At 36.8% G+C, this 19,187-nt stretch overlaps 1 protein-coding gene across 1 annotated transcript; it reads left to right on the top strand.

Annotated features, from left to right (window-relative positions):
• Nucleotides 1–18,485: 18,485 nt before the first annotated feature.
• LOC139864498 (uncharacterized) lies at nt 18,486–18,869 on the top strand. Its single transcript, XM_071853082.1, has one exon. The coding sequence runs from the start codon at nt 18,486–18,488 to the stop codon at nt 18,867–18,869; it is 384 nt and encodes a 127-aa protein (XP_071709183.1).
• Nucleotides 18,870–19,187: the final 318 nt, after the last annotated feature.

Here is a 19,187-nt window from a genome sequence, read left to right as displayed (position 1 = left end):
GACTACTAACTTAATGATTTCGAAACGAGACATATATGTAACGATTATCGTTGTAACGACATTTAACTGTATATACATCATACTAAGATATATTATATATCATAATATCATGATAATATAATAATTTAACATCTCATTTGTTATAATAAACAATGGGTTAACAACATTCAACAAGATCGTTAACCTAAAGGTTTCAAAACAACATTTACATGTAACGACTAACGATGACTTAACGACTCAGTTAAAATGTATATACATGTAGTGTTTTAATATGTATTCATACACTTTTGAAAGACTTCAAGACACTTATCAAAATACTTCTACTTAACAAAAATGCTTACAATTACATCCTCGTTCAGTTTCATCAACAATTCTACTCGTATGCACCCGTATTCGTACTCGTACAATACACAGCTTTTAGATGTATGTACTATTAGTATATACACTCCAATGATCAGCTCTTAGCAGCCCATGTGAGTCACCTAACACATGTGGGAACCATCATTTGGCAACTAGCATGAAATATCTCATAAAATTACAAAAATATGAGTAATCATTCATGACTTATTTACATGAAAAAAAAATTACATATCCTTTATATCTAATCCATACACCAACGACCAAAAACACCTAAAAACACTTTCATTCTTCAATTTTCTTCATCTAATTGATCTCTCTCAAGTTCTATCTTCAAGTTCTAAGTGTTCTTCATATATTTTACAAGTTCTAGTTACATAAAATCAAGAATACTTTCAAGTTTGCTAGCTCACTTCCAATCTTGTAAGGTGATCATCCAACCTCAAGAAATCTTTGTTTCTTACAGTAGGTTATCATTCTAATACAAGGTAATAATCATATTCAAACTTTGGTTCAATTTCTATAACTATAATTATCTTATTTCAAGTGATGATCTTACTTGAACTTGTTTTCGTGTCATGATTCTGCTTCAAGAACTTCGAGCCATCCAAGGATCCGTTGAAGCTAGATACATTTTTATCTTTTCCAGTAGGTTTATCCAAGGAACTTAAGGTAGTAATGATGTTCATAACATCATTCGATTCATACATATAAAGCTATCTTATTCGAAGGTTTAAACTTGTAATCACTAGAACATAGTTTAGTTAATTCTAAACTTGTTCGCAAACAAAAGTTAATTCTTCTAACTTGACTTTTAAAATCAACTAAAAACATGTTCTATATCTATATGATATGCTAACTTAATGATTTAAAACCTGGAAACACGAAAAACACCGTAAAACCGGATTTACGCCGTCGTAGTAACACCGCGGGCTGTTTTGGGTTAGTTAATTAAAAACTATGATAAACTTTGATTTAAAAGTTGTTATTCTGAGAAAATGATTTTTATTATGAACATGAAACTATATCCAAAAATTATGGTTAAACTCAAAGTGAAAGTATGTTTTCTAAAATGGTCATCTAGACGTCGTTCTTTCGACTGAAATGACTACCTTTACAAAAACGACTTGTAACTTATTTTTCCGACTATAAACCTATACTTTTTCTGTTTAGATTCATAAAATAGAGTTCAATATGAAACCATAGCAATTTGATTCACTCAAAACGGATTTAAAATGAAGAAGTTATGGGTAAAACAAGATTGGATAATTTTTCTCATTTTAGCTACGTGAAAATTGGTAACAAATCTATTCCAACCATAACTTAATCAACTTGTATTATATATTATGTAATCTTGAGATACCATAGACACGTATACAATGTTTCGACCTATCATGTCGACACATCTATATATATTTCGGAACAACCATAGACACTCTATATGTGAATGTTGGAGTTAGCTATACAGGGTTGAGGTTGATTCCAAAATATATATAGTTTAAGTTGTGATCAATACTGAGATACGTATACACTGGGTCTTGGATTGATTCAAGATAATATTTATCGATTTATTTCTGTACATCTAATTGTGGACAACTAGTTGTAGGTTACTAACGAGGACAGCTGACTTAATAAACTTAAAACATCAAAATATATTAAAAGTGTTGTAAATATATTTTGAACATACTTTGATATATATGTATATATTGTTATAGGTTCGTGAATCAATCAGTGGCCAAGTCTTACTTCCCGACGAAGTAAAAATCTGTGAAAGTGAGTTATAGTCCCACTTTTAAAATCTAATATTTTTGGGATGAGAATACATGCAGGTTTTATAAATGATTTACAAAATAGACACAAGTACGTGAAACTACATTCTATGGTTGAATTATCGAAATCGAATATGCCCCTTTTTATTAAGTATGGTAATCTAAGAATTAGGGAACAGACACCCTAATTGACGCGAATCCTAAAGATAGATCTATCGGGCCCAACAAGCCCCATCCAAAGTACCGGATGCTTTAGTACTTCAAAATTTATATCATATCCGAAGGGTGTCCCGGAATGATGAGGATATTCTTATATATGCATCTTGTTAATGTCGGTTACCAGGTGTTCACCATATGAATGACTTTTATCTCTATGTATGGGATGTGTATTGAAATATGAAATCTTGTGGTCTATTATTATGATTTGATATATATAGGTTAAACCTATAACTCACCAACATTTTTGTTGACATTTTAAGCATGTTTATTCTCAGGTGATTACTAAGAGCTTCCGCTGTTGCATACTTAAATAAGGACGAGATTTGGAGTCCATGTTTGTATGATATTGTGTAAAAACTGCATTCAAGAAACTTATTTTGTTGTAACATATTTGTATTGTAAACCATTATGTAATGGTCATGTGTAAATAGGATATTTTAGATTATCATTATTTGATAATCTACGTAAAGCTTTTTAAACCTTTATTGATGAAATAAAGGTTATGGTTTGTTTTAAAATGAATGCAGTCTTTGAAAAACGTCTCATATAGAGGTCAAAACCTCGCAACGAAATCAATTAATATGGAACGTTTTTAATCAATAAGAACGGGACATTTCATGATGAGGCCAAGCAATCCAACGAAGTTGTCTCAGGTACTTTTATGGTTAACTCTAATCCGGCAAGGATTCTATTTGATAGCGGTGCAAATTTGTCGTTTATGTCTCCAAAATTTGTGCCTAGACTTAATAGACCGTTAGCTAAGTTAAGTCATCCGGTAGAAGTCGAAATAGCTGACGGCAAGACGGTACTAGTGGTTGATGTGTGTAAAAATTGTGATGTCGTTTTTGGTGCTGAAAACTTTAAGATTGATCTTATCACGATGACTTTGGGTGATTTTGATATGGTTGTTGGTATGGATTGGCTCGATCATAATAGAGCTGATATTGCATGCCATGAAAAATTTATTCGTGTGAAGACCCCAAGTGGGGGAGAGTTAATTATTCACGGTGATAAGCGTAGAAGACTTGTGCCGATATGCACTTTTGCACGGACACGTCGTTTCCTTGTTAGTGGTGGCATGGCTTTTCTTGCCCATGTTGTTGATACTCGTGATGAGCCACCACCCATTCGTAAAATTCCGGTGGTTAGTGAATTCGAAGACGTTTTTACGGAAGATTTACCGGGTGTTCCGGAGGAAAGATAAGTTGAATTTCGCATTGAGTTGGTTCCGTGAGCTACCCCTATTGCTAAAACTCCTTATCGTTTAGCGCCAACAGAAATGCAAGAGTTGTTAAATCAAACCCAAGAGTTGCTTGAGAAGGGTTTCATTCGACCGAGTGCTTCGCCATGGAGCGCTCCGGTTTTATTCGTAAAGAAAAAGGATGGTAGTATGCGGATGTGCATCGATTATCGGGAGTTGAACAAAGTGACGATCAAGAATCGTTACCCATTGCCTCGGATTGACGATTTGTTTGACCAACTCCAAGGTGCAACGTATTTCTCTAAAATCGACCTACGGTCCGGCTATTACCAAATGCGGGTCCGTGAGGAAGACATTGAGAAAATGGCTTTTCGAATGCGTTATGGGAATTTTGAATTCGTGGTAATTCCTTTTGGTCTTATGAATGCACCGGCGGCATTCATGGATCTTATGAACCGAGTGTGCCAACCTATGTTGGACAAGTCAGAAATTGTGTTCATTGACGACATACTTGTCTATTCGAAGAGTATGAAGGAACATGAACATCATTTGCGGAGTGTGTTAAAGACGTTGCGGAAGGAGAATTTGTATGCTAAATTCTCCAAATGTGAATTTTGGCTAAGGGAAGTTCAATTCCTTGGTCACATTGTGAACAAAGACGGTATTCAAGTAGATCCGGGGAAGATAGAGATGGTGAAGAGTAGGAGACGACCGACTACGCCTACAGAAATCTGAAGTTTTCTCGGATTGGCCGGTTATTATCGTCGGTTTATCCAAGACTTTTCTAAGATCGCTTCTTCGTTGACGAAATTGACGAGGAAGAACGCGAGGTTTATTTGGGAGAACGAGCAAGAAATTGCTTTTCAATTGTTAAAACAAAAGTTGTGTCAAGCTCCAGTGTTGGTATTGCCGGAAGGTGCGGAAGACATGACGGTTTATTGTGATGCTTCGCTAAATGGGCTCGGGTGTGTTCTAATGCAAAGAGGTAAAGTCATCGCTTACGCCTCTCGACAATTAAAGGAACACGAGACGAGATATCCGACTCATGATCTTGATTTGGCAGCGGTTGTGCATGCATTGAAAATTTGGCTTCATTACTTGTATGGTATCAAGAGTACGATTTATTCGGATCATAAGAGTTTGAAACATCTCTTTAACCAAAGAGATTTGAATTATCGTCAACATAGGTGGATGGATGTGGTAAAAGATTATGATTGTGAAATACTTTATCATCCGGGCAAGGCGAATGTGGTCGCGGATGCGTTAAGTCGAAAGAGTCATCACCCGGTGTTACGATTGGGATTGTTACATATGATTATTACTAACGATTTTCTTGAAAAACTTGGTGTGATTCAAATAGAGGCTTACGTTCACAACAAGCATGTGGAACGAATAGTGGAGCAATTGGAATTCATTACTATGGGCTCACATGGTTTGTTGTCTTTTCAAGGAAGAGTGTAGGTGCCTAAGATGAGGGATTATCGACGAGTGCTACTTGATGAAGCACATAATTCAAAGTATTCCATTCATCCGGGCGCAACAAAAATGTATCTTGATTTAAGGAAGGAGTATTGGTGGCCGGGCATGAAACGTGATGTTGTTAAGTATGTTGAGCAATGCGTCACGTGTTTGCAAGTTAAAGCTGGACACCAAAAGCCGTATGGTAAGTTACAATCGTTAGAAATCCCGAAGTGGAAATGGGAGCACATTACCATGGATTTTATCACAAAGTTACCAAAGATGGCGATTTCCCAATTTGATTCAATTTGGGTGATAGTTAACCGATTGACAAAAAGTGCTTTGTTCCTTCCCATTCGAATCGAGACCTTGGCTAAATTGTTTATCAAGGAAGTAGCCGCTCGACATAGGGTTCCTATATCTATTATTTTGGATCGAGATACCCGTTTTACATCTCGGTTTTGGGAAAAGTTTCATGACGATATGGGTACACAATTAAAATTGAGCACAGCGTATCATCCTCAAACGGACGGTCAAACCGAACGTACGAATCAAACATTAGAGGATATGTTACGGGCGTGTATTATTGATTTCAGTGGTAGTTGGGACGAGCACTTTCCTTTGGTGGAATTCTCGTACAATAATAGTTATCATACTAGTATCGGGGATGCCACCGTATGAGATGCTTTATGGGCGAAGATGTCGAACTCCAATTTGTTGGGGTGAAGTGGGATAAAAGGAAATCGGGAGTACCGATTTGGTTTTAGAAACGAAAAGAAAAATCGATATGATTCAGGCTCATTTGAAAAAGGCGCAAGATAGACAAAAGTCGTATGCCGACAGACGTAGTCGAATGATCGAATTCCAAGAAGGTGACATGGTGATGCTTAAGGTTTCGCCATGGAAAGGTATTATTCGGTTTCAAAAACGGGGAAAGTTAGCTCCTCGGTTTATTGGCCCATTTAAAGTTTTAGCTCGGGTTGGCGAAGTTGCGTATCGTTTGGAATTACCCGAAGAACTTGCGGGGATCCATAATACATTCCATGTTTCCCATCTCCGTAAGTGTCTTGCGGATGATTCATCATGGGTACCATTAGACGAGATTGAGCTAAATAATAAGTTGGAGTATGTTGAGGAGCCGATTGCTATACTCGACGAGAAGGTCAAAAGATTAAGAAATAAAGTGGTTAGGACTTTTAAAGTTCAATGGCGTCGTAGTAAAGGTTCCGAGTTTACTTGGGAGCCTGAAGAGTTTGTTCTTGTGTATCTCCCTGCTTGTCATGCGGCTTGGATTGCGAGGTCGCAATCCGGTTCAAGTGGGGGAGAGTTGTAAGATCCTGTTTTCCCAGGTGCTTTGGACGCCGTCCAAATTGGTAGGACGCCATCCCATTGTGAAGGACTGGATGTCGTCCAGAAATCTGGACGCCGTCCAGATTAGCTGGCAGGCCAGCTGCCTTGTTTTTAGATATTTTAAGTGGGTATTTTGGTAAATTCACTTGGGGAACGAATTTAAGGCCTTAGATCAATTGGTGGAGCCTCATTCACTCCATTATCAACCACCTCATCCTTTCACTTCAAGTTTAGAGAGAGAGAGAGAGAGGTAAGTTTTAGAGTGAGAAAGCTCCATCTAAGGAAGAAGAAGCTTGTTTCGGGTTAGTGCTCGAGCATTAAAGTTGTTCATCTCCTCACTAGCTACGTTTTGATTGTGGTGGTAAGTCCTAAACTTGATTTCCTTAGTTTAAATTGTTTTAGGGTTAGGGTTTGGGCTAGTGATGAACATTAAAACCCATTTGTTAGTGATTTGGGGGGGTTTTGGGTAAGTTTGGGTCATGAAGACTCAAAGATGACTAACCTAGGGTTTTGAAGAGTTAAAGTATGTAAATGGGTCTTAAAGGCCTAGTAAATCGCTATCACACTTGTAGTTAATGTTAGTGGGTATTATTTGGGTTAGTGGATGACCCGAAATGGGTATGTTGACTTTAAATTAGTCAAAGGGCTAATGATTAACCTAGTTGGGAAATGTGGGTGTGAAATACCCTAATGGTGTAGTAGTTAGTGTTGTTGGACCTTAACCACTAGCTTTTAAGTGATTAATGACGGTCTTGACCCTTAAGGGGCGGTTTTGGTGAAATGGGGCATTTAATGCATTTAAGTCATTAAATGCACATAAGTGAATTGTTGGTATTTAGTCCAACTAGATTGTGTGTTGATTGAAGTATTTATTATATTAGGTACTTTGCTTTGAAGTTTGCGGAAGTATAAAACCATCATCGAATCGTTAAGGTGAGTGGAATAATTATGTGTGTCCGTATATAATGTATTTATTTGTGTTGTATGAATGTGGCATTGTCGCGTTGATCAAGACACCACATTCTAAGTAACGAGTAGTATTGTCGCGGTGTTTAAGACACTACTCATTGGTTGATTGACATGTGGATGCCGCGGTGTTCAAGGCACCACATTGTCATGGGAGTGGATGCCGCGGTGTTCAAGGCACCACTCATTGTTTTGATTGACATGTGGATTCGTCACGTTGTTCAAGATGCCACATTGTCATGGGGATGAGTGAGTCGCGTTGTTCAAGACATCACCCGGGGGATTAGCGATTACGCGGTGTTTAAGTAACACTAATGGATGTTATGAACTCCGACGGACTTTTAAGTACCGTTCCCTTGTTCGATTGGTTAACCATGGTTGTACGAATTTTGTATCGGCATATTTAAATTATGAACTATATGCTATTGGTATTGCTAGCTCATTGTGAATTTCGGTTATTGGTATATGCATAATGTTTTGCATGATTGTCGAATTGCTAGCTCGTGGACGGTATTGTGTAAGTGATGCATGTAAGTAGGTTATATATGTATATGTATAATTGTTGCACTCACTAAGCTTTAGCTTACCCTCTCGTTGTTTACCTTTTTAGGCTCTGGCACGGACAAAGGAAAAGGTATTCGGTTGGATTAGTGGTCTCCCGCTTATTATGATAGGGGATGCTTTTGGGTAGCTTTTGGAAGTTCGGCCAAGATTTGGGTAGTTTAACCCCAAACACCATGCTCTAGTGTCGTTTGGAAATTAAACTAGTATGGTCGAAACTTGTATTTTTGAACGAAATGCGTAATTCGGGCTGATGTGGGCCCGGTGATGTAAAACTTGTTTTGATGATGAAAACCTCTTAGTTTATTATATTGTGATATGTTGTGAAAAGGTTTTCGTTTAAAAGTGTCGGGAAGCGGAATTTTCGCTCGTGTAAGTTGGACCCGGGGACAGCAGCTGGAAGGCCAATTGGACATCGTCCAGATCTGCTGGACGCCGTCCCACCTTCATTACTGGACGTTGTCCAGATATCTGGACGCCGTCCAGATGTGCTGCACCAGAAAAAAAATTTGGTACACATTTTTAGTGAATTGAAGTCGGGTTGTTACAGTAATGGTATTGCTGGTGTTGTTGTCAGTGGTACTGTTGCCGCCAATGCTGGTGGTGCCTGTGATGCCTGCAAGTTGCGCATCATGTTTTCCAAAGTCACTACTCGAGAGCGAAGTTCGTTGACTTCTTCTACTACCCCCGGATGATTGGCGGTTCAGACAAACGGATGAATAAGATTTAGAATATTGGATATTACGTAGTCGTTGCGAGCTGTTCTGGAAATGAGGGTGAAAATGGTGTTACGAACAGGTTCGCCGGTAAGTGCTTCAGGTTCTTCACCAAGAGGTGAATGTGGTGGATGGAAGGGATCGCCTTCTTCCTGTCTCCAATGATTAAGTAGATTACGAACCCATCCCCAATTCATCCAGAATAGATGATGGCTAATTGGTTGATCCATTCCGGTTATGCTGCTTTCGGAGCTCGAGTGGAAATCCATATCGGAATAGCTGTCGGAATCTAAAAAATTTGAACTAGATACAGGATCCATTTTGTGTAATCAAGGAAAATATTTTTGGAATGAAATAGATTATAGGACTAATTTGGTACTCCTCAATACATAGTTTACATATGTATTTATAATACCAGAATCCCATAAGTTACGGAGGATTTTACGGAAGATGTCAGGCAAAGTTTACTGTAATAGATATGCCAAGATATGAATTTTGTCTATACTATCTATGCAATCAATCCAATAAGACGCGTTTAGACTTAAGATGATAGACAGGTAATTTCCGACAAGAAATGATAAGCAAAACTTTTGACATGCAGACATGGTCGAAGTCCAGACTTACGAATGCATCCTAACAACTATCAGTTAGACATACTAATGCAAGACCTGGTTCACTAGGACCAACGCTCTGATACCAACTGTGACGATCGCTTCAAATCCATATGGACGAACACGTCATTCATCGATTTCATTGCGAGGTATTTGACCTCTATATGATACGTTTTGTAAACATTGCATTCTTTTGAAAAGGCACACCATAAATGAATATTTAAATCAAAGGTTTTCGACAGCTGATGATTTCTACATATAGACAATCACCGTAAATAATAGTTTACAATAGTACTTCCGTTGACAATGCAGTCAAAATAAGATACATGGTGATGATTTGGTGAATGCAACGTTTCCTTGAAAAATATGCCATGTAAGACTCCATGCACATAGCTTGTCTAACATATAAGCAAACAGCGGAAGACTTCTAGGGTACCTGAGAATAAACATGCTAGCACGTGTCAATACAAAGGTTGGTGAGTTCATAGTTTTGATGTTTTGCATAATCTGTACATAAAGGTGGATCACAAGATTTCAGTTGTTTCATCCAGAAACGTTTATCAAAATATTTTACAAGATTGAGCACCCTGGTAGCTAAACTTTAACGTTATAATAAGTACCCCTGTTTTAACATACATGCAACCAACATGTACAATACACGTAATCCAACATGTACTAAACTCAAATAGCATACGTCTGTTTTATAGTCCAGGCTAGGGTTTCTATACCTGGAACAAACGGGGATGTCAAGCCCTATGGATCCATATATAACTACTCGCGACCACCAATTCTTATAACCGGTAGTTACTAGTTACCAAATCTAAGGGATTTTCGGTTTAAACTCGGTGTATAATTTAGTATGTACTTGTATCCATTGCGTTTAAAATAAAGTGCATGTATTCTCAGCCCAAAAATATAGATTGCAAAAGCAATTAAAAAGGGAGCATATGAAACTCACCTTAGCAGCATATAAAGTCGTTCACCAAAATGTAACCGAAACTCGGATTACCAAATAACCGTAGATCTCAACCTAGAGAACATATGGTGGTCAATAAATGTCTATCAAGCTAGGTCAGGTCATAGTGTATATCCTAATGCTCGAGATCTACATACAAAAGTTATCCAAAGTTGTTTCGAAAAGTCAATTTTGACAGTTGTTTAACAAAACGAGACGTGTCCTATATAAGGATTCATTTACTCAGCTGGTAATATTCAAAAATCCACTTTATCAATCTTATTAACAAGTTGTTTAAATATCACTTACAGATTCAAAAGCAATTTTAATTAACGTTAATCATAATTCAGTTGATCATAACTTTTAATTCGTTCACCGAAATTACGCGATTTCTAAATGAAAAGTTATTGATTTTTCGCCAGCTTTCCAACGACATGCATATCATATACCTTTTATCAGTAATATATGTATTTAATTCGTGATTCATCATACTATCTAACGATGAAATTTTGCATAAAAGCATGCATAAACATATATACTCGAGCACTAGACATGTATACACTATTAATATATAAAAGATAAGATATGAATGCTCATGTATCAATATTGTGATTCAATATTGTAGGAAAGTAGGTAGCCATAATAGAGATGATAAACACTAGGTTTGATTTGCAAACAATACCCACGAACATTACCCATAACCTCCATAGCTATAACCCATAGTTTCCTTAGCTCTATCCCGCTCGAAAACCCATTTTTGAAAGTGACGCACTCATAACCTCGTCGTAGTATTTTATGTATAATATAATTAATAATACTAATAATAATAAGATTAATAATAATATTAATCTTAATAATAATAATAATAATAATAATAATAATAATAATAATAATAATAATAATAATAATAATAATAATAATAATAATATAAATACGTAGTAAAATGAATTAAATCAGAGAGCTTTTATAGTGTTGGCCTGATTTCTCCTTCCATGCGATCGCATGGTTTGGAGGTTGTTTGGCCATGCGATCGCATGGCCATCTGTCACCAGCTCACTTCGTTTAACTTTTAGTTTGTCGACATAATTTTATATAATATATATAATATATTTAATTTATATAATTATTTATATATTATATTATATTTACGTGCATAGTTAACTTGTAACTTTTGTTTCGATATGTCGTACATTGTCACTCGACTTATGTCCCGGTTCCGGTTTCACGAATGCATTTTCGTACGCTTAGAAAACTAGTACTTTTCGTTACGCGACGTGTACCTTTATCAAAAATTAAACTTAATCATTGATAAACTATGTCACTCGAAGTGTAGCTTTAATCAATTAAGTGTTTTGGTTATTTGCTTCTATAAATCATCGTCCCGTAGTATATACATATACATATATACATTTTCATTTTGAAATAGTGTTTCACTGTAGTAAAGTTACTATCATTAATACAATTAATATTATTACGATTATAATTAGTACTAAGTATGATCATTTTGTATTAATCGAATCACTGTAGCTTTTCGGGTACTGTAGCAATTCGAAAATACTGTAGCAAATTAGTGTTTTACTGGTTCATCTTAAACGTTTTAGTTAACTTATCTAAATATCAATCGAATCAATAATCAAAAGTTACTATCGTTTACTAAATAATTTGAAATCATATATATATATATATATATATATATATATATATATATATATATATATATATATATATATATATATATAAGTTATATATATATTGTTCGTGAATCTTCGAGAACAGTCAAAGAATAATTGATTACATGAATATAGTTCCAAAACTTTGAGACTCAACATTACAGACTTTGCTTATCGTGTCGAAAACATTAAATCATTTAAAGATAAAGTTTAAATTTGGTCAGAAATTTCAGGGTCGTCACAGTATATATGGTGTACATTAAAGTGTGTGAAGCGTGGTGTAAACAAAAATCTCAGAATCTGCTCAGACCATGGTGCGCGCCGCGCACAGCTATGTGAGCGTGCCGCGCACAGCACCTGCGACAGATTTCCTGTTTTCTATTTTTGAGTTAAATGAAGGGTAGTTTAGTTTTTTCGCGTATGGACGGTTTTAGGCCACAAAAGGCAGATTGGTGGACTCAATCAAGTCTCAATCTTATCTTCATTCTTTCATCTTCAACCTCAACCCTAGAGTGAGAAAAGAGTTTAGAGAGAGAAAGCTTCATTTGGAGAAGAAGAAGCTTGAATCGATCAAAGTTGCAAGTGTTAAAGTTGTTCATCTCGTTCACGGCTACATTGTGGTAGTATTGGTAAGTTCTAACTCCGAGTTTTCATAGTATGATTAGTATTCATATTTGGGGTTTTGAAATGGGTGTTTTGACTTGAGATTTGGTCAAAATGGGTTTGGTGTCAAAAGGATACAAGTAAATGTTTTGATAATGAAACATTGAGTAAAATGTAATATTGGAACATAATCACTAGTTAATTGTGATTATGGGCGTTTTTGGGGGAGATTTGACTTAGTTAAAATGGAGGTAAGTGCAAATTGATCGAGATTGCACTTAAGGTGTTTTTGGACATAAGCTAGAGTGTTTAGCTTATTTGTTTGTGAATTTCTTAGGTGATTTACGTTTGGTCGATTGGAAGCTCAAGCGGGATTAGCGTTTCAAGTAACCGAGGTGAGTGGAATATTTATACATTTATGTATATAATTTGGTTGCTTGTGTACGACGTGGCGAGTGTTATTTGGTAGAATACACTTGTCTTGGGCCACATTGGGACCGGGGTGCGGGATGAGGGTTTAAGTTCGATGCGGTGATACCTCATATGGACTTAAAGTTCGATGATGACGATGCCATACTACTTTTGTATTATTCGATGCGGTGATACCTCATGTGTATGGACTTAAAGTTCGATGATGACGATGCCATACTACTTTTGTATTATTCGATGCGGGATGAGGGTCAAAGTTCGATGCGGCGATACCTCATATGTATGGATTTAAAGTTCGATGGGACGATGCCATACCATTATTACGTTGTTTGATGAGGGTTTAAGTTGGATGTGACGATACCTCATATGTATGGATTTAAAGTTCGATATTAACGATGTCATACCACGATTTTTTGTTTGATGAGGGTTTAAGTTCGATCTGACGATACCTCATATGTATGGATTTAAAGTTCGATATTGACGATGCCATACCACTATTGTATTACTTGATGAGAGCTTAAAGTTCGATGTGGCGATACCTCATATGTGGGCTTAAAGTTCGATGAGACGATACCACATGAAGCATGAAGAGTGGGTTTGAAGTTCGATGAGACGATTCAACTCATGGAATTGGGTTTTTTTAATACTATTCGATGTTATGAACATCTGTGGCTTTTTAAAGGGGATTATTCCCTCATGATCTTGATTTTAACCGGTGGTTTATACGTATTCATTTTTAGCATTGTAATATTGACGTGACCTTTATGTTACCGATGATGGTTTGTTGTACAATTGAATACGTGTTATTATGTTTTGCTAATGACGTGTGTTATTTTGTGTAGGTGAATGCAAGTAATTCAATTATGTATGTATGCGTATAAGTATTGCATTCACTAAGTAATTAGCTTACCCTCTCGTTATTTACATTTTTAAGTTCGAAAGCGGACGTGGCAAGGGTATGCTCGGTATTAGATGATTTCCCTTTTTGCTTGCTTGCTTGGATTACTTTTGGATTCGGCCTAGGATTTGGGTAGTTTATCCCCAAACATCATGCTCGTAGTTTTGTTTGAAACTTAAACTCATTTGGTCAAAATTGTATTTTTGTACTTAAGGGTAATTTGGGCATATGTAGGCCCGGTGTCGTAAAACTTGTTTTATTATTGGAACATGTTAGTTTTACTTATATTAATGTGTCATGAAAAGCATTTCGTCTAAAAGTGTTGGGAAGTGGGTGATCTTTTTACCCAATTAAACAACACCGGATATAAGCTGAAAGGGGTCGCGCGCCGCGCACGATACTGCTGTAAAAAATAAATATGAGAGATCGGTTGGATAATGTGTTGGGTCGTTACAGCAAATAGTTTAGTTAAATGAAGACCATAAGGTAGTTTCAAGTAGGGTTCTTGAGCTGCCTGTTGCATTCTTGATGACATAAGAAATGCAATGTTTACATTAAGTGAGTGTATGAGACACCACAGAAGAGTAACCTCATTTGCATTCATTCTCCAACGTATTTCACCTTTTTCATATAAATTTATGGAGATGATCTGTTGCCATAGATCATATGTTGAAGCAAGGTAATGCACTAAGAAACCTTCCTTGTTAATGGACTCAAATTTGAGTGGTCCTTCACTCAGTGTTTCAAGAACACAGTCTTTTTCTAACCATTCAGGAAACTCATAAATGAGTTTGGGTTGAGAAAGAATTTGATTCTGTTAGTTAGAACATCCATGATGTTTCCAAATTCTTCAAGTGTCAGAGAATAGCTTTTGCCATAGAGAGTGAATGATATCTTCATATCATCATGGAATTGAAAATTTGCATAGAACTCATTCACATGGAGAGGATATAGAGGTCCTCAGAGATTGAGAAGGGCATTCCAATTCACACTAGAGAAGTTGGCAAGTGAATAGGTTGAAAGTTGGTGTGTTGACACTTCTCTTCCTTCTGCAATAGGTCTCATGACTTGGTTGAAAGTGATGGATTTTGAGGGATTGTGATGATGGGTATGAGTTTAGTTGAATGCACTAGTTTTTATAAAGGCTTACTAGGTACAATTTTACTTCATTGAATACTCACAAGTGAGGTAGGTTAGATGAATAAAGTCTTTTGATTGACATGTTAATTCTCATTTGAGAGAAGTTATTGAGCAGAATAGGACAAAATGGTTTGTCAATCTATTTACGGCTTACCCTACGGTCGACCGTGAGTTCAGCCGTGTGTATCTTTGACAGTTTCGTTTGGACTTTTCTTATGATCAATTGAATGCATGTAGTAAGCACACATGAATACTTATTAAACATACATATTAAAGTTTTAAACATCATTGTCTTAAACATTCAACCATGAAATAATAGAACAATTTCATAAGGACTTATTAGAATTCATCACTCAAATCATCATCTTCCTCATTTCCTGACCTACAGGTCAAGCTTCTGATCACTCCTTTTAGCAATTTTTTCACTTTTGATTATTTCTTCAAACTTTTGATTTGAGTTTGATAAATCTTATCCATTTTAGCGTTAACCTCAAGATCTCTTACCGATTCATTCCCTTCTTCATTTTCACTATCTGATATCTCAATAGCTCCTCTGCTCGTTCCTTCCTCATTGGTAGTTCTTCTTCATTTGGAGGTTGATCCTCCTGTTGTCTTTGGTGGTAAGATTGGTTTGTGAGTAGGTGGAAGAGAGTCACCACTTGAGATTTTGAGGTGCTTGAACAATTTTTTGAGATGCATTCCATAGGGGAATCCTCGAGTTGTTTGGGTGATAGTTCCACTCATTCTGGTTGCCATCAGATAGGCTATGTTCACTTTGATGCCATGTTCCAAGCACCACATGAGAGCAAATTGAGTGGCATGGATGTTGTAATGATTTTCCCATTTGCATTAGATGTTGTAGCCAATTACTTTATTCCAAACTTCATACTCAGAGGAGAGATGTCTTCCCAGTACTCCAGATCTCTCAATTTCAGCTCGAGGAGCATTCTCCTTGCACAGTGTATCTATCAATGCCGTTTTGTTGGAGCTAAAACTCGGAAGATATGCCAGTCCATGATGTGAGCTAAAGAACTCTTCACCGTCTGCTGGAACTTGGAGAATGTGCCCAAAGTTCACGAGAGAGTAGTAATAATTTGTGCCTTGAAGATTGATGAAGACTTCGTTATTCACAAAGTTGAAATTTGCATAGAATTCTCGAACAGGAGATGGATAAATAAGACCATCAAGAGTGAGAAATGCTTCCCATTTAAGAGTTTTGAATTGTCTCATGAGTTTAGGCATTTGGCTATAGGCAACTCTTCTACCTTCAGTGATATGACGGTTAGAGAGAAATTCAATGTTGTAATTAATTCTCTCTGTTGGATCTGATGGTGGATCGTATGAATCCTTTCTTCTTGGTTCACTACTCTTTCCCTTCCCTCTTTCCATTTTCTACATAATGATACGTCAAATTATTTCAGAGTGTATAATTCAATTGTAGGCAACAAGTTTTGGAAACTTTAATTATCATCAATACTTAGATGTTTTGATGTTAATGTTCTTCACATTTTCACTCTTCATTAGTTTCAATGAGTTTGCAACTAGATTATGATTTTCACAAAGTTCATATGTGTTCTAAACTTTTAAGATCATCATCAGCACATGTTTTGACATCTAACATTATCACGCTCAATTTGCAATAAGGTCATTTATATCATATGAACAATGTATATGGGCATTACGAGTTCTTGGTTATGCCATTTGATTTGACGAATGCTCCGACAGTCTTCATGGATATGATGAACAGGGTTTGTAACCTGTATCTAGATCAGTTTGTTATTGTGTTTATCGATGATATATTGGTGTATTCGAAGACAGAGGTGGATCATGCGACACATCTTCGATTAGTGTTAGAATTGTTAAAGAAAGAGCAGTTATACGTTATGTTCTCGAAATGTGAGTTTTGGCTTCGAGAAGTGCAGTTTCTGGGTCATGTTATCTGTGAGGCAGGTATTAAAGTGGATCCGTTGAAAATAGAAGCGATAATGGGATGGAATTCGCCGAAGACGCCGACAGAAGTTAAGAGTTTCTTGGGTCTTGCGGGTTATTATCGCCGGTTTATAAAAGATTTTTCTAAAATAGCGGGTCCGTTAACCAAATTCACCAGAAAAGATGTAAGTTTTCGATGGAGTGACTAACAGGAACGGGCCTTTCAGAATCTAAAACAGTTGTTATGTCAGGCTCCAGTGTTAGCGTTACTAGAGGGTTCAGATGACTTCGTGGTTTATTGTGATGCGTCAATTGCCGGGTTAGGGTGTGTACTGATGCAGAGAGATAAAGTTATCGCATATGCTTCTCGCTAGTTAAAGACACACGAATGTAACTATCCGGTTCATGATTTAGAAATGGCAGCTGTGGTATTTGCATTGAAATTATGGAGACACTACTTATACAGTACCAAGTGTGTAATATGTACAGAACATAAGAGCCTCCAGTATATTTTCACGCAGAAAGAGTTGAATATGCGACAGAGACGGTGGATTGAGCTTATAAAAGATTACAATTGTGAAATAAAGTATCATCCGGGCAAGGCGAACGTTGTTGCCGATGCTTTGAGTCGTAAAAAGACTGTAGAGAGCGTAAAATTTATGAAAACTGAAATAGTTTCAGACCTTATTGAACAGATAAGACAAGTTCAAGCTCAAGCTTTATTGGAGGAGAATTTAAAAACTGAATTAATAACCAAAATAAAAGACCAATTGACTGATGATTCTCGTGGACTTAAGACGTATAAGAATCGAATTTGGGTGCCTATGCTTGGAGATTTAAGGAAATTGATCTTAAATGAAGCGCACAAATCAAGGTTGACTGTCCATCCGGGTATTACCAAGATATATAACGATTTGAAACCGATATATTGGTGGCCAATGATGAAGAAAGATATTACTCAATTGGTAGAAAGATGTCACATTTGTGCTCAGGTTAAAGCTGAACATAAGAAACCCTATGGTTCATTGCAGCAGTTGAAAATTCCAGAGTGGAAATGGGATCACATTACGATGGATTTTGTAACCAAATTACCTAGATCTCAGAGAGGTAATGATATGATATGGGTAATTGTTGATCGACTGACGAAGAGTGCACACTTTTTAGTAACAAAAGAGACAGCCTCGTTGAGTATTTTGGCAGAGTTGTACCTAAAAGAGATAGTTATTCGACATGGAGTTCTGTTTTCTATCATATACGACAGGGATTCTAGATTTGTGTCGAACTTTTGGAACAGTTTACAAAAAAAAATTGGGAATGAGGGTAAATCTGAGTACAGCGTATCATTAACAGACCGACGGTCAGAGTGAACGTACAATACAGACACTAGAGGATATGCTTAGGTCCTGCGTGTTAGAGTACGTTGGTCCGTGGGATATACATCTACCTTTGATCGAGTTCGCTTACAACAATACTTATCATTCGAGTATTGGGATGCCGCCTTATGAAATGTTGTATGGTCGCAAATGTAGAACGCCGACTTGTTGGTTAGAAGCCGGTGAGAGACAGTTTATAGGTCCAAAAATAGTTCAGATAACAGCAGAAAAGGTAGCGATAGCACATGAAAAGTTGAAAGCGGCGCGTGATAGACATAAAATGTATACCGATCCACGGAGACATCCAGTAAACTTTGAGGTGGGTGATCGAGTTTACTTAAAAGTTTCTCCGTGGAAAGGAGTTATCAGGTTTGGTAAGCGGGGTAAGTTGGCACCGATATTCATTGGGCCGTTCAAGATTATCCAGAGGGTTAATGATCAGACGGTTGTGTTAGAAGTTCCGACAGAGTTGGCAGTGATAAATAACACATTTAACGTGTGTTATCTTAGGAAGTGTATGGTCGATGACGAGACGCAACTGGTTCCATCGAGTGATTTGAGGGTGGACCTGAATCAAAAGCTAGTTGAAGAAGCGGTTAGGATTGTCGATAGAAATGTGACAAAGTTAAGAGAGAAGGAGATCCACATGGTGCTTGTTGAGTGAAAGCATAGTTTAGGATCGAACCTTACGTGGGAGACCGAAGAGCTGATAAAGGCTCGCTATCCACGTCTGTTTAGCCATGACCAGATTCTGAAGACGGAATCTTCTTAAAGGGGTGGATTTGTAATATCCTCATATCAGGCCTAGATGTAAGATGACCTTTTTTCCCTTAGGTATAATTGTGTGGCTAATTATGCTTTTATTTTAATAAAATATTTTATGTTCTTTATTATGTGGTTAAAACCAGTTTGTGACAAGGGTCACAGAATAGGTTCATTTATTTAATTTGGACTCCGTTAGGGTAGTCAAATTAAGTACGAA

Source organism: Rutidosis leptorrhynchoides, chromosome 8, assembly GCF_046630445.1.
Source record: "Rutidosis leptorrhynchoides isolate AG116_Rl617_1_P2 chromosome 8, CSIRO_AGI_Rlap_v1, whole genome shotgun sequence".
Classification (NCBI taxonomy): domain Eukaryota; kingdom Viridiplantae; phylum Streptophyta; class Magnoliopsida; order Asterales; family Asteraceae; genus Rutidosis; species Rutidosis leptorrhynchoides.
Note: the sequence above shows the minus strand (reverse complement) of the source record. Positions and strands in the feature narration are given on the sequence as shown.